We start from the raw sequence: 21184 nt of genomic DNA, 5'->3' as shown, positions 1-21184 counted from the left end.
GGACGTTGACTCTTGGTAGGGTAAAGTTCCAGGAGTATCAGCATCTCTCTGGTACCTCCCAAGGTGGTCATTCTTCACACGAGAGCCTGGACACTCAGTGTTTGCGATTATTAATCTGAAGAGGACATCACAGCTGAGCCAGATTTGGTCCTAACCCAACAGACACACACACATGTGGAATCGTTGGATAGCAAAGAACAGGAACCCTGGATGATTTTTCACATTCTTAGCCTGAGGACACTGGGGAACAACTGTAGGGCCCTTGGCATATCCAGCTTACATCAACCAGCTCAGCATGGATCAGGGATCAAATGTTGGACCTGCTTGTTTTGTACAGCTCAGTATCTACCAAGTGGAACACTTACTCATTAAGCTATCAGGAAATCCTACTAAAACAAATGAAGCACTTTTTCTGGGTCTGACCTCCCATAAAGTTGGTTTTATGACACGTATGGGAACTATGTTACGGGTTGGGGCTTCAACAACAACTTGCATTTATATAGCGCCTTTAACATAGTAAAATATCCCAAGGCGCTTCACAGGAGTGTTATCAACCAAAATTTGACATCTAACCACATAAGGAGGAATTAGAACAGGTGACCAAAAACTTGGTTAAAGACATAGGTTTTAAGGAGCGTCTTAAAAGGAGGAGAGGGGTAGAGAGGTTCAGGGAGGGAATTCCTGGGCTTAGAGCCTGGACAGCTGAAGGCATGGCCGCCAATGGTGGAGCGATTAAAATTGGGGATGTGCAAGAGCAAGGATTGGAGGAGTGCGGAGATCTCGGAGGGTAGTAGGGCTGGAGGAGGGTACAGAGATAGGAAGGGGAGAGGCCATGGAGGCATTTGAAAACAAGGATTAGAATTTTAAAAATCGAGGTGTACTCGGACCGGGAGCCAGTGGAGGTCAGCGAGCACAGGGGTGATGGGTGAATGGGACTTCGTGTGAGTTAGGATATGGGCAGCAAGTTTATGGAGGGTGGAAGATGGGAGGCCAGCCAGGAGAGCATCGGAATAGTCGAGTCCAGGGGTAACAAAGGCATATGAGAGGGTTTCAGCAGCATATGAGCAAAACGCCTACTTCCACCTCTAACATCTGCCTCTGACCTCGGGCGATGTTAGAGAGGTGGAAGTAGGCGGTCTTGGTGATGGGGCGGATATGTGGTTGGAAGCTCATCTCAGGGTCAAACAGGATGCCAAGATTGCGAATGGTCTGGTTCAGCCTCAGACAGTTGTCGGAGAGGGGTGACATCAGTGGCTGGGGAATGGAGTTTGTGGCAGGGACCAAAGACGATGGCTTCGGTCTTCGCAATATTTAGTTGGAGGAAATTTTTGCTCATCCAGTACTGGATGTCGGACAAGCAGCGTGACAAATGTGAGAGTGTGGAGGGTTCAAGAGAGGTGGTGTGAGGTCGTGTCAGTGTACATGTGGAACCTGACTGTGTTTTCGGATGATATCGCTGAGGGGCAGCATGTAGATGAGAAATAGGAGGGGACCAAGGATAGATCCTTGGGGGATTCCAGAGGTAACGGTGTGGGAGCAGGAAGAGAAGCCATTGCAAGTGATTCTCTGGCTACGACTGGATAGATAAGAATGGAACCAGGCAAGCGCTGTCCTAACCAGCTGGATGACGGAGGAGAGACATTGGAGGAGGATGGTGTGGTCAATGGAGTCAAAGGCTGTAGACAGGTCGAGAAGGATGAGGAGGGATAGTTTACCATGGTCACAGTCACATAGGATGTCATTTGTGACTTTGATAGGGGTCATTCCAGTACTGTGGCGGGGCGGAAACCTGATTGGCGGAATTCAAACAGAGTTGTGGGAAAGATGGGCATGGATTTGGGAGGCGACAACATGTTTAAGGACTTGAGGGGAAAGGGAGGTTGGAGATGGGGCAGTATTTTGCAAGGACAGAGGGGTGGAGGGTGTTTTTTTTTCAGGAGGGGGTGATGGTGGCAGATTTGAAGGGAAGGGGGATAGTACCAAAGAGGGAACTGTTAACAATTATCAGCTAACATGGGGGCCAGAGAGGTTAGTTGGGTGGTCAGCAGTATGGTGGGAATAGGGTCGAGGGAGCAGGAGGTGGGTCTCATGGTCAAGATGAGCTAGAGGAAGAAAGATTGGAGAGAAACTAGAGATAGATGCAAGTTCAGGGCTAGAGCAGTGGGGAACCTTAGGAGAAGGGAGGGAAGCAGCACAGGCAGCTGAACAGATGGTCTCAATCTTAGTGATAAAGAAGTCCATGAGCTTCTCGCACTTTTCATTGGAGGGGAGGGGGGGTTTAAGAAGACAGTTTGTAGCAGCAAAGAGAAGCCGGGGGTTATCTTTGCATTCCAGGATGATCCTGGAATAGTGAGCAGTTTTTGCAGAGGATTTTCCTGTATTTAACAAACAGAAAGTCAGCAAGGGAACGGGTCAAGAATTAAGGTAAACATGGAAACAACCAATCGTACCATATGTTCCATTCCAATCAGCAATGGAAATTTGTGGAACTTGACTCAGTTTACAATAATTCAGCCATACACTAGGTGCAGGTGAAAGTTTCAATTGCACAACTGCCTCTTACCCTCTAGAGCATTTTGAGATTCTCATGGCTTACTATAAACATGGCCGAGACCAAAATTTGCAGTTTTCAAATGCTTCCTGCTCTGCAAACCTCTTTTTATGGATTGCAATTTATCAACTGTTCTTTGTGGGGGGTGGGATACATCCCCCTCACCCTCCCCTCGTGCTCTTTAATTTAAAAACACTCAAGATTCTGAAGCCAAAGAGAAGCTGCCGACTTATTCAGAGAGTGTGGAATCAGGAGAAAAATAAGGAACAATTAGCTGACAATGTGTGAACATCAAAGTCCAATGCTCTGTTATCTCCTGGTGTAAGGAAGTTCTGATTCAAGCGTGATTCTAAACAGGTGAGAATGCTCCCTGATTTAAAACGCTCAGAACAGCAAATACAATCGATTCACTGCCAAGCTTTCCAACAGACAGCAAAGAGCTTCAGCAGGCAGATCATGCTTGTGTAAAATATACGTCGAGCGTTTTGTTTAGAATGAGTTACTGAATCAATGATTAAATGAGCCACCCACAAATTTACCAAGTGGCTATTTTTATCCACAGTTTACAGAACAATTTCTTGACAAACTCGTTATGCATTTAACAGGATTTAAATATATTTTCAACCCCCTTGCGGCCCCGCAACTTTTGACAATTCCCTTGCTGTGGTTTCAAACTGCCTAAACACAAAAAGTAATTTTCTTACTTGCATTCCCATTCCTATCCTTACTGCAGGACTCTTGGTGATACCCCACATTCAGTGATTTTTAAAATTTATTTTAAAAATCCAAAAGCACACAGAATTCCTAGCTCAGCAACATGCTACAACCACCACTTGCTAAATCATTTTCAACCTCACTCTCTTTCCCCTCTTCACCAGAGCTGTGTGTGGTGCAAATGATGCATCGGGCCTATCATGTGTTCATGTGAAAGTGGTTTTGACACCTCCCCAGCTTTTAAGAGCACACTTTCTTTGTAGTTTTTCCACAATCACTGTGTCCAGTTGAACGCTTTCCACAGAACAGAATACTTCGATTGAAAACAAATGTTACATTGCCTGAAAACTGGTACTGCACTTTGTTCTCCCCCCTACCCTCCCCCCGAAACAGGCCTGACTTGGCTCCGATTTTCACAAACTTCAGAGCTAACCAGCAGTGGTAAGTATCGTTTACTGGGATCAGGAAGTGGGGGGGGGGGGGGTGGGGAGAAAAGAGAGGTGGTAGGACAAAGGGAAGAGACACTGGTCAACCAAAAAAGTGTTGCCTAAAAAAATAAGCATTTTTCCACTTTTCCAAATTGCATTATATTTTCAACACACAAGAGCAGAGGAGAAAAAATATTTCAGATGTGAGGAACACTTTTGCTTCCGAGTTACCTCTTAGTAATGTTGGAGTCCGGACCTTCGGGATGTTTCCAGTTGGCTGCTTTAACAGGGAGCCACCATGGTGCTGCTGCAACCTAGAAGAAGAGAAGAAGCTTGGGGGTGGAATCTTGGAGGAATTAAAGGCATGACTGGTCCTTCTCAAGAGATATAGAATCCTGCCCAAGAACGCCGAGAAAATATTGGGAAATCTGTACTAACTAATTTTTATGCCTCTATTTTCTAGTCTTTCTCTGCAGGAAGTGGTGTTTCACACAGAATCTCTCCAGTTAGATGTAAATGGCGCACAAAACATACTGTTTTCTTTAACATTTCTGAAAGTAGAATTTGCTGCAACTACGTGGAAACTGGCTTTGTAACATTTGTCTAATTTCTTGTAGATTGGGTGGCACAGTACTCTCCTCTGTCATCTCTATGACCAGAGTTCAAATCCAGCGTAAGCTGTTGGGATGAAGGTCTCGTCTACCTGGCAGCTGTATGGGTTCTGGGTTAAATGAGTTTGGGTTATCTCAGCACAAACTTGTTCCCAATCCACAGAAAGGCAGGTATGAGAAACGGGTAATGTCACATTGGTTCAAAAGAGGACTGCTCCTCTGAAGTAGGAGCCAAGGCATATTGTTGGGGGACCTTTACTCTGCATGTAACGATGCAACACCTGACCTTCTAATGCTTGATGCTGACAATGGGTGCTTGAATAGGAAATGCTCCTTTTTCTAGCATTGGCATCTTTCCCCTTAATGAGCACAAGATTCACAAAAAGGCATTTTTTTTAAAATTCCCTTATTTCAGCACTATGTGTAACTGATTCAATTCACAGTCACGCCCAGACAGTGGTTTAGTAACAAAAAACAAAACGGACACCTGAGGTTTTTCTAGAACCATGGCCTACAAGCAATGGCATCTTACAGTTTAAGATTTGGTAGCACGTTAGTTGAACACATTGAAGCATCGACACACTGTGCTATGGAACGCTGAGACACTGATCTGCACTCAATTCCCAACCTGCTCAACCTCTGAGGGACACCAACTGAAGGCCGAACGCTTCCTCTCACTAAAGGATAGATAATCGGAAGTGTCTTCCAGCTCTATTAACCGCCTAGTGGCTGGTTTCAGAGAGGCACTTATAGGGCCCTGAGGCAGGTTTGGGGTGGGTGGAAAAAAGAGGGGGAAAGAAAAGTACATGATAGAAAAGCTTGAGCCTCATCAAAAATATTTTTTAAAAAACATAACTTTAGGATGCAATAGAATGGGAAGATACTAGTTTATGTCTGGAATGTAAACGGAAAATTTATGATCGTAATTTGGCCCATTTCATGACATATCAAAAGATGACCAGCTAGATAGAGAAGCCAGAAGTCAAGCAGTGGTCGGGTCTGAATAAAAGGGAAGAATAAAATAAAAATTGAGGGATATAGGAAGAATGTTTTTGAATATATACTTTTGAAAAAATAATTAATTGTGTGGATTGCTTGAATAAAAAGTGTTTTTATGCTGATATAGAAATAGAAAGAAAGATTTGCATTTATATAGAGTGCCTGGGCTACCACTTAGCCACAGCTGCCACCTATATGTATTTAGCATTCAAATAACTGGAATAATTTAAAACTCTCAGATTATGCACACAATACAGGATTTATCTACTGTCAAAGTGAGAAGTGTCGCCTTTTTAACAAAACGTTCAACAGATTTGCTTGTATTGCAGTCTTGCCTTCAGAAGCAATGCCGTAATATAAAAACGGGAGTGGCATGCCTCCTGCGGCAGGGAACACCACCTTGAGATAGTTTCACTCCATGTCCCCAGAAGCAAAATGCCACTGGTGACAAACATAACTACCATCAGTAGCACCAGATGCCACTGGCTGCCATCTTGTTTTGACCTTGGGTAGAGTGAATTCTCCAGGGAGGAATGTTGGCCAGGACACCGGGAAAACTCCCTGCTTTTTGAAAGGTGCCATGGGATCCTTTAGGTGCACCTGAACAGGCAGACGAATTAACATCTCAAAAGGAGAACGGCTTGACAATCAGGGCTACAGTGCTGTAGCTGTCTCTCTGGCCTAGCTCCCTTCTCCATCGGAGCATGGAAACACTGAATTTACCCTGTGAAGTCCCAGCAGCCCCTCGCACATTGCAGTCAAGAGTCTAACATTCCTATGCTAACCAAACATTAAACATATCAGTACTGCAAAACCCTGAAAGGTTGCAGGCTACAAAAGTATTCCAGTGTGATGTACATCACAGGCATACTTGCCAGTCTAACATCAGCCTCATGACTGCACTGCTTAAAAGACTTGAGTCAGCTTGCGACACAGTGGAACATGGGAACCCCCGCTTTGCATTCCTCCTTTCGGTTTGTTTACAAGTTCTGTCTCCCATCCAGTGTGGTTAAAATATTTTGCATTTTGTAAGTAGGGCTCATGCACATTAAGTAAAGTCATAACATCTTTTCCTTCTTTCGCCCCTGTGGCTCTAAAGGCCTGAACATCGTGGAAGCAGATGTGTGCTCCTGAGCTCTCCATATCACAAACATGACTGCACACCTACTCCTAGATTAACAGGAGACGGAGATTGACCTGACTGTGCCAACCCAATTCCCCTACAAATTCACCCTTCTGGGGTTGCCAAACCTCCAGGATTGTCCTGGAACCTCCACAAATTAAAGATTAATCTCCTGGATGCTGCTGCGAGCAACTCGGGGGAAAAATCATAAGGACATTAAAAAGAAAGCGTGTGGTTTTTTTCATTTTCTTTGAACACTTTCATTAATAGTTAGTCATTGGTTATAAAGATATTGGAGACCGGGGAAAAAAAGACTACGTCCAACCAGAGTTGGTAACCTTACACCATTCTTACACGGAACCTGTTAAAAACAACCAAGGTCCTAATTTAACAGGCAATAATAATCTTAGCTAAAAGGAGTACTGCATCTTGTTGGGGAGGAAGGGGGGAGTGTATTGGGGAACACACTTCCTGGAATGACCCATGACGCTACAAGAGGTCAGGCAATGAAAGCAAGAAACCATAGTAATTATCCAACCACACTTGACTTTTAGTTCATGGCATCCAGTTCTAGTGACTCAGGAGTTGCACTTAACCTGGGTCATCTGTTAATAAAGAAGCATACGACCAAATTCAGAGCAAGTGATTCAGCCACTACAATTATTCCATTTTGACTGTTCAGATAAATGATAATTGACTCAATATGCACTTGAGGTGTTTTAATTACATCACTGTGGACTACTGAAGTGTAATGTATGTTAGGAAATCTTGTAAAAAAAAAATTGGCATGCACAACTTGCTGTTTTATTACAGCTGTTACCAACAGCCCCAATGTCGACAGCAATGAGGAGATGCTTCTGCTGTGAAGACAGCAAGGAATCTTCTCAGAAGATGGTTATCTAAAGACATTGTAGTGGCAAGTAAATAGCTGCCACAAATACTTGCATGCTGCTCAGGCCTGTACAGCCAAAGGAGAGAAAATACAAAAAGGAAGAAGTGTTGTGACTTTACTGTTGTGATAATTTGATGCGCAAATTGGCTGCCACGTTTCCTACATTACAACAGTGACTACACTTCACTAAAGTTCATTGGCTGCAAAGTGCTTTGGGATGTCCCGAGGTCATGAAAGGCGCTATATAAATGCAAGTTCTTGCTTTTTTTTTTACTGAATGTGGATAAATCGTTGATGGGTGGAGTGTTTAATCCACCCAAAGGACAATTCACAATTAAGTGCAAGATAAAATAGGCACTGAGCCAGTAAGTAGGAAAGTAGAAGGGATGACCAGAAGCTTAGTCAAAGTGGAGACGGACTTCCCAAAATACAAGTCTTAGTTTACAATTACTTAGTTAATTGTGGGATATCAATACTTTGCACATCTGCATTGAACGAACAATTTTTTAATTAGATGAGTAAAATCAACAAACCAATCTGATCTAAAATCAAAAGACATTTGCATGTCAAAAATCAAGGAAACAAATGATTCAAACTGCTATGTAGGTGTGGGAAATGGCTGCAGTAGGGATCTTATTCTGGGGTTGTGGATGAAACACATTTTTTGGGTTGATTTTTTCCCTTGAACGTAGTTTTAGAATCATAAATGGTTACAGCACAGAAGGAGGCCATTCAGCCTGTCGAGCCCATGCCGGCTCTCCAAGAGCAATCCAGCTAGTCTCACTCCCCCACCCTATCCCTGCAGCCCTGCAAATTTTTTTTCTTCAAGGACTTACCCAATTCCCATTTGAAAGCCACAATTGAATCTGCCTCTACCACCCTCAGGCAGTGCATTCCAGATCATAACCATTCGCTGCATGTCGCCTTTGGTTCTTTTGCTAATTACCTTAAATCTGTGTCCTCGAGTTCTCAACTGCCAATGGGAACAGCTTCTCTATCTACTCTGTCTAGACCCCCTCATGATTTTGAGCACCTCTATCAAATCTCCTCTCAGACCTTCTCTGCTCTAAAGGAGAACCACCCCAGCTTCTCCAGTCTATCCACATAACTGAAGTTCTTCATCCCTGGAACCATTCAAGTAAATCTTTTCTGTACCCTCTCGAAGGCCTTCACTTCCTTTATAAAGTGCGGTGCCCAGAACTGGACACTATACTCCAGTTGTAGCCGAGCCAGTGTTTTATAAAGGTTCATCATAACTTCCTTGCTTTTGTACTCTATGCCTTTATTTGTAAAGCCCAGGATCCTGTATGCTTTTTTAAACCGCTTTCTCAACCTGTTCTGCCACCTTCAGCAATTTGTGCACATATACCCCCAGATCTCTCCGTTCCTGCACATCCTTTAGAATTGTACCCTTTAGTTTATATTACCTTTCCTCATTCTTCCTACCAAAATGTATCACTTCACACTTCTCTGCATTAAATTTCATCTGCCACGTGTCCGCCTATTCCACCAGCCTATCTACGTCCTCTTGAAGTCTTTTACTATCCTCCTCACTACACTTCCAAGTTTTGTGTCATCTGCAAATTTTGAAATTGTGTCCTGTACACCCAAGTCCAAGTCATTAATATATAAAGAAAGCAATGGTCCTAGTACTGACCCCTGGGCAACACCACTGTATACCTTCCTCCAGTCCCAAAAACAACCGGTCACCACTACTCTCTGTTCCCTGTCACTTAACTAATTTCGTATTCATGCTGCCACTGCCCCCTTTTATTCCATGGGCTTCAACTTTGATGACAAAGCCTATTATGTGGCACTTTATCAAATGCCTTTTGGAAGTCCACATACACCACATCAACTGCATTGCCCTCATCAACCCTCTCTGTTACCTCATCAAAAAATTCAATCAAGTTAAACACGATTAGCCCGTAACAAATCCGTGCTAGCTTTCCCTAATCAATCCACCCTCGTCCAAGTGACTGCTAATTCTGTCCCGGATTATCGTTTTTAAAAGTTTCCCCATCACCGAGGTTGTAGTTGCTGGGTTTATCCTTACACCCTTTTTTGAACAAGGGTGTAACATTTGCAAATCCCTAGTCCTCTGGCTGTACCCCCGTATCTAATGATGTTTGAAAGATTATGGCCAGCACCTCCGCAATTTCCACCCTTGCTTCTCTCAGCAACCGAGGATGCATCCCATCCGGACCGAGTCACTTATCTACTTTAAAGTACAGCCAGCCTTTCTAGTACCTACTCTATCCAGTATCTCAACTACCTCCTCTTACAGCACAATTATTAATTCTGTCTTGGAAGAGATAACATAGCCCAGGACTTACAATTAACCTCAGCTGTGGTAAATTTCACGACAGAAATTATGAAAGATTTCCACTAGGTTGAATGCACTGACATCACACTCGGGAAACAACTGTTACAGTTTAATATCACTCAGGTATTTATTTACATGTTAAGAATACACAGTAGTTTAGTACCTGGAGAATATTATAAGCCCAACACAGTATTATCAAGCACACACTGCCCAGAGAGCCCTCTGATAGAGCCCTTAGCTTACTCAGGTTTCCTCCATCATTTCAATAACACATTAACTAGGCTATTTAGGAGGGAAACCAGGAAGCACTTTCTCACATAGAAATCTGGAGTTCTTGCCCCCAAAAAAGCTGTGGATGTTAGGGCAATTGGAGCATTCAAGACTGAGATCGATAAGATTTTTGTTAGGTATGAGTATCAAAGGATATGGTGCAAAGGCGGGTAAAGGGAATTGAGGTAATGATCAGCAGTGATCTAATTGAATGGCAGAGCAGGCCCAAGGGACAGAATGGCTTACTCCTGTTCCTATTCTTCGACAGCACCTCCCAAACCCGCGACCTCTACCACCTAGAAGGACAAGAGCAGCAGGTACATGGGAACACCACCACCTGCACGTTCCCCTCCAAGTCACACATCATCCTGGACTTGGAAATATATCGCCATTCCTTCATCGTCGCTGGGTCAAAATCCTGGAATTCCCTTCCTAACAGCACTGTGGGAGAACCTTCACCAGGCGGACTGCAGTGGCTCAAGAAGACGGCTCACCACCACCTTCTCAAGGGCAATTAGGGATGGGCAATAAATGCCGGCCTCGCCAGCGACGCCCACATCCCATGAACGAATAAAAAAAAATTCCTATATTCCTATTAATTATTTTTCTGCTTTAGCAATGTTTTTCATTTTTTATACTTTTGTGGTATACCTAACGAAAGCTTGTGATCGAGTCAGTCCTTCTCTTAAGCTCAGTTTTAGTATGAACTGTGGGCCTGCCCAAACATCCCAGCTTTAATTTCACTTTTCTTTTGATCGCAGAATGACAGATCAGGAGGAACACTACTATTTGACATGTGGCAATAGCACATAGTTTCCCAATATTATTTTTCAATCAAATGCAATGTTAGTGGCATACAGGATAACAGAACTGATTAAAATGCAATGAATAAAAAGCTCCACTGCAGAGAGTTGATAGTGGGAGCTGCTTTGGGACACTAGTTTGTTTATGAAGCTGCAACAAAAAAAATTACATCAAACTATCCTTCCAAGGAGGTGCCAAAGATGTCAATTAAATACAGGTTAATGAACTTTGCTTCAACAGTGGTTCAAAAAGCTAACTTACCGACAGTGCTTCACACTTCTACTTCCAAGTTGATCTGGAATGCACTGCCTGAAAGTGTGGTAGAAGCAGATTCAATAGTAACTTCTAAAAGAGAATTGGATAAATACTTGGAGAATAAATTGCAGGGCTACGGCGAAAGAGCAGGGAGGTGGGACTAATTGGATATCTCTTTCAAAGAGCTGGCACAGGCAAGATGGGTGAATGGCCTCTTTCTGTGCTGCAAGATTCTATAATTCTATGAAAGCTCTTATCTTTTAATTAATCCTTGTTCAAAAGGATCTTTTTCAATTCTCATGGATGGACTTTCTCTGGCCTTCCATTTGAAACTTTGGAAAAGAACAGCATCCATTCTACATCTGAGACAGTATATATTTTTTTCCCCAAAATAAGCCGAACAAAACGTCTCTTTGGTCACACAGTTTAGAACAGGCTTTACTTTACATCTACCCCTGACCTAGGAGTGACTGCTGTTGACAAGGAATGTTTTCATTCCCCACCACGAGCATCTATCACTTTGAGGAGCATGAAACTCACCAACATAAAATAAAGTTTTTGAACAAAAACACAAGAGTGTGAACTGTTTGAACCAGGCTGAGAGAAACAGATTAGGAGATTTGAGCTGTGTGTAAAGGGACCCTGCTTCTAAAGTGCTTCAAACTGGAGCTGAAGGTGTTAACCACATTGTTAAGTACATGGAGCACCTAAAGTGCAGAGAGGAAAGGCTCTAAGCCACAACTGCTGAAGGCTTACCACAATACAGCAGATTGAGTTCAGTCACCACTTGTACCCAGGCTTAACTCAAAAGGTTTACTTGTTCTGCACTTACTGAAGCATTTGATTTGCTTCAAAAGACCAGGTCCCTGTACTGTGTTCCGCCCCAAGCCATCCAGCCTTACAGACAAGGGCATTAGTGCATGTAATTACAATTATATATGATGCACCAACTCCAATATCTCACCACTTACCAAATTGCCATATTAAACATAATTCCCCCCTGGAGAGGAGTTTAACCCAAGAGCCAGAAATAATTTCAAAATTCACTCTGTTCAAGATACATCATCAGCCTCAGCAACAGTGATCTATAAATTTTGTTCATCAGAAAGATGCTAATTTCTCATAAAGGGTCTATATTCTGGAGCAATCGTACCCGAACAAGGTGAGCCACTTTCCGTGAGTACAGCTGGTTTCTAACCCACATGCAGGAGAGAAAGAAATAAGCCAATACCAAGATACTTCTAATTCTTTTCTAAGCTCCTCCTTGGCATCTGTTCTTCCTCCCCTGTAAGCAACTTGAAAGAAAGACTTGCATTTCTAATGCACCTTCCACAATCTCAGGACATCCCAAAGTGCTTTACAGCCAATGAAGTACTTTTGAAGTGTAGTCATTGTTGTAACATAGGAAACGCAGCAGCCAATTTGTGCACAGCAAGGTCCCACAAACAGCAATGAGACATGACCAGATAATCTGTTTTAGGTGTGGTTGAGGGATAAATATTGGCCAGGACACTGGGGAGAACATCCATCCAAGAGGGCAGACGGGGCCTCGGTTTAACGTCTCATCCAAAAGACAACACCTCCGACAGTACAGCACTCCCTCAGTATTGCACCGAAGTGTCAGCCGAGATTTTGTGCTCAAGTCTCTGGAGTGGGACGTTTCACTATATTAAAAGGTACCATACAAATACAAGTTGCTGACTGACTCAATCAGCCCGGAATTTATTTGCAGCAAAGCTAGCTGACTAAGCCATATTTTTCAGAACTGTGGTGTTTAATTGGCAGGCCTGTTCTACTTAGAGAGGAAATATCTTTATTAGCTGTTTGAAGGCTCTAAGCTCTTTTGAGTTCCGAACTCCAGACACTAATACTACCTTTGATCTTCAGGCCCAAATCATTTAATGCAACTCAATACTCGTTTGATATGCTTACAGAGAGATTTCTAAACATTAACCCTTCCAGCGCCACGGGTACGTTCACATATTTAGCTGCCGCCAGGCTTGCAAAACTACTGATGAGTAAAGGTTGCTGACAGAGCCCCTCCCCAGCTTGTACAAATGTATCAAAGACACAAATCTTAAATGTTTGGCTTTGGTGATTTGTTTTTCAATACAATTTTTCAACCATTCTCAGCCAATAAAAATCCAGTATTTTAAAAAAGGTGCACGCACCTCCAAATAGGACAGTGGAAATAAGGAGGAAACAGTTATGTGGAATTGTTTTCCTAAATCGGGAAAGGGTTAGAAATGATAGATTAAAGTAAAACAAAAAAAGGATGCAAAGAATGAAAATTTTGGGGGGGGAGGAACATGGGGAAAAGGGATGTTGCTAAGCAGATTTAAAATATTTACTTTTTTGTTTCATTAACTAAAAAAAAAGGTTTTTAGCATTTATTTTATTAGTTTAGGTAAAATGTTACACTGGAATAGCTTTATTTCTGTTAATATTAGTCTTTCTTCCAGTGTCATCATGTACGAATTAAACCAAGTCAGCCCGTGGAAACAAAACCTTCCAAGGAGCAGCCATCAACCCAGGAGTGGACATTAATTTACGGCAAAGCTGAATCAATCAGTAATGATGCTCTTATTAGAAGGGCTTCTTGTCATGGTCTTTTCTTACTTATGAATCGGGGACAGGACTCAATAAAATTAACATAAGTAAAACAACAGTAATGAAGAAAATAATAGCACGAAAGAGTGACAAATCCCCAGGACCAGATGGTTTCCATCCCAGGGTTTTAAAGGAAGTAGGTGAGCACATTGCAGATACCCTAACTATAATCTTTCAAAGTTCTCTAGATTCAGGAACTGTCCCTCTAGATTGGAAAATTGCACATGTCACTCTGCTTTTTAAGAAAGGAGAGGGAGGGAAACTAGGGAATTATGGACCAGTTAGCCTAACATCTGTTGTGGGGAAAATGCTGGAGTCTATAATTAAGGATAGGGTGACTGAACACCGAGAATTTTCAGTTAATTGTGAAAGGTAGGTTGTGCCTGACAAACCTGATTGAATTTTTTGAAGAGGTGACTAAAGTAGTGGACAGGGGAATGTCAATGGATGTTCTTTATATGGACTTGCAGAAGACTTTTGATAAGGTCCCACATAAGAGACTGTTAGCTAAGATAGAAGCCCATGGAATCGAGGGAAAAGTATGGACTTGGTTAGGAAGTTGGCTGAGCGAAAGGCGACAGACAGTAGGGATAATGGGTAGGTACTCACATTGGCAGGATGTGACTAGTGGAGTCCCGCAGGGATCTGTCTTGGGGCCTCAATTATTCACAATATTTATTAACGACTTAGATGAAGGCATAGAAAGTCTCATATCGAAGTTTGCCGATGACACAAAGATTGGTGGCATTGTAAGCAGTGGAGATTAAAACATAAAATTACAAAGGGATATTGATGGATTAGGTGAATGGGCAAAACTGTGGTAAATGGAATTCAATGTAGGCAAATGTGAGGTCATCCACTTTGGATCAAAAAAGGATAGAACAGGGTACTCTCTAAATGGTAAAAAGTTAAAAACAGTGGATGTCCAAAGGGACTTAGGGGTTCAGATACATAGATCATTGAAGTGTCATGAACAGGTGCAGAAAATGATCAATAAGGCTAATGGAAAGCTAGCCTTTATATCTAGTGGACTGGCGTACAAGGGGGCAGAAGTTATGCTACAGCTATACAAAACCCTGGTTAGACCACACCTGGAGTACTGTGAGCAGTTCTGGGCGCCGCACCTTCGGAAGGACATACTGGCCTTGGAGGGAGTGCAGCGTTGGTTTACCAGAATGATACCCGGACTTCAAGGGTTAAGTTACGAGGAGAGATTACGCAAATTGGGGTTGTATTCTCTCGAGTTACGAAGATTAAGGGGTGATCTGATCGAAGTTTATAAGATATTAAGGGGTACAGATAGGGTAGAGAGAGAAACTATTTCCGCTGGTTGGGGATTTTAGGAGTAGGGGGCACAGTCTAAAAATTAGAGCCAGACCTTTCAGGAGTGAAATTAGAAAACATTTCTACACACAAAGGGTTGTAGAAGTTTGGAACTCTCTTCCACAAACGGCAATTGATACTAGCTCAATTGCTAAATTTAAATCTGAGATAGATAGCTTTTTGGCAACCAAAGGTATTAAGGGATATGGGCCAAAGGCGGGTATATGGATTTAGATCACAGATCAGCCATGATCTTATCAAATGGCGGAGGAGGCACGAGGGGCTGAATGGCCTACTCCTGTTCCTATGTTCCTATAATACCTGCAAGTTATGGCCAGCATCATTAGTGGAAAGTAAATCAAATCCTACATGCCAGATTAATGTGCTGCAAGTCTCTTTTTGATGGTTATAAAGAGTCACGATGAAGGGAGTTTGGCCAGTTTCAAATCAGGCCACAAAGAGTCTGCAGCACAAAATTTACCCATTAATTGGACCTAATGTGACAGTCTCAGCAGATGTCGCAAGGTTGGCTGGTGTGGGAAAACAGAAATTGTGATTGTCACAGAAGGGACTGCTCTTCGAAGAACGGATGGTAAAATACACCTTTGCGGTTCAGTGGAGCAAACTTAAACATGCTTTTGACTTGTTTCACTCAATGGTGACAAAGAGCGCAAAAAAAAGACAACTTGATAGCTTGCTGGATAATTGCACCATCTGATGTCACATTGAGCTATATTGGCTTGGAAGGCCCAGGTTTATGCACTGGTAATCAGTTAACAGGGGCAACATGGGACATTACAATCATGCGATGTATTCCAAGCCAGGGAGAGAACAAAAAAGGCACATGTGTTGACAATGAGAAAAGTCAGGAATTATATTTGACCACGGGGGGGCCTTCAAGGTCAAATAGTTTACCAAAACACACACTTCCACCCTGCAGATGAAGTATGCCAATTTAAAAGGAAATATTGGATAGCCAATGTCACTCATCAGCCATAACCTGGCATGGGTCAAAGTCATTAGGAAAGAAGGGGTAGCATGTATGTCCGAAATTCCTCTCTCTCCAAGTTTAGCAGAGAAGCTTATCCATTTGAAATAAATGGGCTGATGCCTCTGCTAAACTAGCAGAGGGGAACTTCAGACTAACGTGTTAAGCATTTGTACATTAGTATCCCACAGTATAATTTCAGGACCCAAATCTTTTAATTTTTTTTAAAAAAACCAACAAATTTCTTACCTAAATTAAGGCCTATCATAGCAGATCTCCTCGTCTCCAGGCTGGCTGGGAAACATTACGGAGGAGGAGGAGGAGGTGTATGGTGTCTGGAGCAGTTCTATTTGCTGTAATTGATGTTGGGACTTCAGAATGGCTGTTACAAACCTTGGGTGTGCACTAGATAATCTGTTGGGTTTAGCATTTCCTGTCACCCCGTGTACCCTACGATCTGGATAATCTGTACTGCTCAATAACTAGCTAAATGATAGCATGACGCAGGAGGTGAAACTATAAGACCCCTCACTGTGATCACTGGATATCTTGATCTTGCACATGCTGCCACATGTGTTATTATTTTGAATGTGAACTGATAAGCACACCTGTAAACCAACAAATTGATTTATTTTACAATACATAAATTAACAGAATACAGTTTTCAATACAAGGTTCAATTTCCTCCCACTCCCTTATCATGAGGTATAACAAGATACACATAAGATAAGGGGCTAACTCACTTTGCAATTCAGCAACCTCAATTACATGGTACAATCTTTTAAAAAATGAGACCTCTGCACCTTCTCACTGAAACCTGCTGCAGACAGGGGGACTTTGACCTCTCCCTAAGCTCAGTGTCGAGGATTGGCTCACCAAACCTATCGCCTTGAATGAGAAATCTCCCTCCCAACCTGGTAACCACATTAATTGCTTAGCCAAGTCTCAATGAAAAATATTTCAACGTTAAAAAGGTGCAAACCTCTCTGGAAACGGCTGGTATTCCAACTGATGTGTCCTAAACAACATTCCATGTAGCTTGTGTCTCTGTGGGAGGGAATCCCAAGAAAACATGCTTTACACCGACATTTTACCATAGGATGACTATTTTGAACAAAAAAAATCTTCCCCAAAGACTTTCCCTCTTCATTCATCCATTTTAGGTCATCCTGCTGTTTCAAGAGGTTCTGCATATTTATAATCTGCTGCTGGAGGAATAAACTTGCAATGTTTTCATGGTCCCTGAGCTCATCTCAATTAAAAAAAGATTGAGAACTCAGATCCTTATCCCGAACGAGTTTTAACTGACACTTAACCAAAACACATTAAAAGAAAAACAATAATGAGTCCACAAACCCATAGTGAAACTGCAGCTTTGTGTGAGAATAAAGCGAGACACAATATTGTCTCCATGGTGACAGTGTTTTGTTTAAAGTCCTACCAGCTGGGACAAGTTATGCATGAACAGCTTTAACTATTGCTAGTGTAAATGTGAGCATTATCCGACAGCCAAACAAATTAAATAAAAGCTTTGCTTCAGGCTCAGCAATTTCTCAATACACTGCATGTACTTTCCCCAGCTGAACACAGAAGACTCATGAATATAGATTACAGAGGTCCCAGATCCTCTTGTTCCATGTTAAAAAGAAAGACTTGCATTTATATAGTGCCTCTCAACCTCAGGATATCCCAAATCGCTTTACAGCCAATGAAGTACTGAAGGGTAAGTCAGTAGGAAACGCGGCAGTTAATTTGCACACAGCAAGGTCTCACAAACAGCAACATGATAATGACTAGATAATCTGCTTTTTATATTAAAAAATTTAAAAAGTGATGTCGGTTGTGAGATAAATATTGGCCAGGCCACCGGGGGAACTCCTCTGCTCTTCTTCAAAATAGTGCCAAGGGATCTTTTATGTCCACCCGAGAGGGCAGATGGGACCTCAGTTTAACATCTCTTCTGAAAGACAGCACCTCCGACAGTGCAGCACTCCATCAGTACTGCACTGGAGTGTAACCCTAGATTACATGCTCAAGTGTTGTGTTGGTCACCATTTTGCTACAAGTAGTATTTTAACACACTTTAATGAGACTGGTTTCAGGAGGGCTCCACATTAAAACATTCAGGAGAAAACCTGGTTTTGTTCATCATCAACAGATTGCTATCTCTTTAAAGGCCCAGCGGCGAAGCACAAGGACATGACGATGGGCAGAGGACACTTTTCATGACGTATGGCATCCAGGTTCAAAATACTGTTACAAAATGCAGCATCAATGGCAATGGGTAACAGGAAAGACAAAAGAATTGGCCAATGTGTGTGCTTTCTAAACAAACAAATACAGGCAAGTAGTTAAAAAGTTTTTTAAAAATTTGTTTAGCTCTCAAACAGCCATGACAAACCACCATTTTAGCTCCATTTTCAAAATCAGCTGATGAAGTCTATGTCGAACGTTTAGTTATGTTGTGTACTGGGAGAAGAAAATAATCTTCAGTCACAAATGGTCAGCCTTGCCTCAGTGGTCGCACTGTTGTCTCCGAGTTGGAACGTCATGGTTTAGGTCGCACTCTACAGACTTGGCACGTAATCTAGGCTGACACTTCAGTGCAGTCATTTGGATGAGACGTTAAACCGAGGCCCCATTTGCCCTCTCAGGTGAAAGTAAAAGATTCCACCGCACTATTCAAAGAGCAGAAGAGTTCTCTCAGTGTCCTGGCCAACATTTATGCCTCAACTACCACCTAAAACAGATGATCATGTCATTAATTTCAAAGCAGCCAGTGGGATCTGTGTGCACAAGCTGGCTGCCGCATTTCCTACATTACAACAGTGACTGCACTTCAGAAATACTTCATTGCCTGTAAAGCGCTTTGGGATGTCTTGAGGTTGTGAAAGGCAGAGTGTAAATGCAAGTTCTTTCTCTCTTCTTTAAATGTAGATCACTCCAGAACTGTGAATATGAGGAAGGTGCAAACCAAGGCTTGGACCAAGGGATACTTAGATTCCCTTCCCCCTCAAAGTGGTGACTCTTGCTCAGGTAAAGTTCCAAGTGTCACCTGTTGTCCGGTATCTCAGTCACTCCATGTTACTTATTATTTAAGCTCACACATCGTAACATCACCCAGCTCTGCCCCAACCTCAGCCCATCTGTCACTGAAACCCTCATCCATCTTTTGACATCTTTAGACTTGACTATTCCAATACTCTTCTGGGTAGCCTCACATTCTTCACTCACCATGAACTTCAGCTCATCCAAAACTGCTGTGCATACCCCATCCCACACCAAGTCCCACTCATCCATCATCCGTCCTTGCTGACCCCTGCACTGGCTCGCGGTCCTCCAACTCAAATATAAAATCCTCTTCATGGCCTTGCCGCTCCCTATCACTGTACCCTCCTCCAGTGCTATAACTCCTCTCCCTGAACTCTCAGTTCCTCTGACTCTAGCCTTTTCTGCTCCCATTCCCCCAACTTTGTCTCTCTACTGGCGACCATGCCTTCAGTCGTCTAAGCTCCACGTTCTGGTATTTCCTCCCTAAACCCCTCCTTCCACCTCCCCGTCATCCTTTAAGACCCTCCTTAAAACCAGTCTCTCACCCATCCGAATATCCCCTTCTTTGTCTTGGCATACGTTCGTCTGATTACACCTTTGAAGCTCCGTGGGTTATTTTACTACGTTAAAGGCATTATATAAATTCAGTTGTTGTCATTGTAAGAATCAGAAGCAGGGAGCCTGGCTGATTCTCTTCTCACCTTCCTTGGCCTAGTAATACTGAGGCCAATTGCAAAGCCCCTCCCCTTTTTGCCACCCAGCTGAGATCAACAAACTCAACAAGAAATGGGATCAAAAACAAAGTCTGCAAACGCTATAAACACTCAGCAGGTCAGGCAGCTTCTAAGGAAGGGTTTATACCTGAAACATCAATGGACTTGTGATTGCTCATCAGATGCTGCCTGTTCTGCCGAGAGTACCCAGCCTTTTCTGTTTTTGTTTCAGATTTCTAGCATCTGCGATATTTTGCTTTATGAAATAGGATCAAACCTGGGACTTTCCTGATCAGTTTGGCTTGAAGGGACTCTTAATAATTTTGCAGGAGTCATATAACAGCATCTGTGTCATTGGCACATCAGAATTGTGATGCCCTTCACCAACTTTACCCATTTCCGTGTGAATTGGTAATAATGTGATTGGGGTAATTAGTAACCTAAGTGACAATACATCATCCAACTCATTACTGAGGGTTACTTAAGGCAAAGATCCAGCCCCCTTTATCAGTCTGGGTCAGGTGAAAGTCAATCATGTAAAAGTGACTCATTGCTCTCGTCCCAGTTGTGTTTTATCTGCTCTGCTTAATACTCATTTTTTATTCATCCCTCGCTTGGACTGTCTGAACACAGATCTACACAAGCAACACAATACTTTTTAAATGTATTTTTCTCCCCCCTCTTGAATGATTCACCCCCCCACCGTAAGTTCTGTTGGCTTTGATGGACTACCACCAGCACCAGGGATTGCTGGGCTATCGGGCATGGCTCCTCCTTTGAAGTTTCCCTCTCCAGTGTAGGGACAACCAAGAGCCACCAATCAGTACCACCGACCTGCCATAGCAGAGATAGAGAGCAGAGCAGGGTTCAAATCCACATTGATCATCCACTCTGTGGCTCTGAGCTCTTAGCTTTACCAATACTTAAGATTCATTCGAGTCCTGCAGTTGGCTAAAGTTTTTTTTATTTGATGCTTGCAATTCACAGAACATTTAAAAAGTTGGCTTTCTCAATGTTTAAGATTCCCAGATGAATCATGAGCATTACAAAAATGGGACTTTGGGAACACTGCTCAACACTCAAACTACCCTACACTGGACAACTTACAGGGAAATACGTTCTCACCGAGCTTGCTAGGTTACAGTAAACAGGACAGGGCCTTGATAACAATGATGTAATAGACAAATGATAGCATGGCAGCCGAGCTAGTCACAAAATAGATACTGCCCAGTTGACGCATAATTGTTTTTGACTTGCCAATTTTCTCCCTTCTCCTCCTTATCTGAAGGAGTTGATTCCTTTGTGGGTTACAGCTTGACAAGAGTTGGGTGCTTTCTGCTATTTTGTTCAAGTGGTCTTTATTTATCCCAACCTACAAAGTCAGTCACGGCAACCTATTCAATCATATGAGGCATCAAAGCTGAGCCAAATCCTGTCCTCAATGTTGACACAGATGCACTGGCTGTAGGGATAGAGATCAGGAGAGAGAACTAAGGTTGACATTGCTCCTCCGTAACCCATGGGTA

At 42.7% G+C, this 21184-nt stretch overlaps 1 protein-coding gene across 2 annotated transcripts in view; it reads right to left on the bottom strand.

Annotated features, from left to right (window-relative positions):
• The window catches only part of sumf1 (sulfatase modifying factor 1), a 141010-nt gene that overhangs the window by 100608 nt on the left and 19218 nt on the right, over positions 1–21184 (bottom strand). For both annotated transcript variants that reach the window (XM_067998948.1, XM_067998950.1), the window contains exon 4: positions 3925–4007. In XM_067998948.1, coding sequence (XP_067855049.1) covers positions 3925–4007 — 83 coding nt within the window. The remainder of the gene's footprint in view (positions 1–3924; positions 4008–21184) is intronic.

Source organism: Heptranchias perlo, chromosome 17 (genome assembly GCF_035084215.1).
Source record: "Heptranchias perlo isolate sHepPer1 chromosome 17, sHepPer1.hap1, whole genome shotgun sequence".
Taxonomy (NCBI): Eukaryota; Metazoa; Chordata; class Chondrichthyes; order Hexanchiformes; family Hexanchidae; genus Heptranchias; species Heptranchias perlo.
Note: the sequence above shows the minus strand (reverse complement) of the source record. Positions and strands in the feature narration are given on the sequence as shown.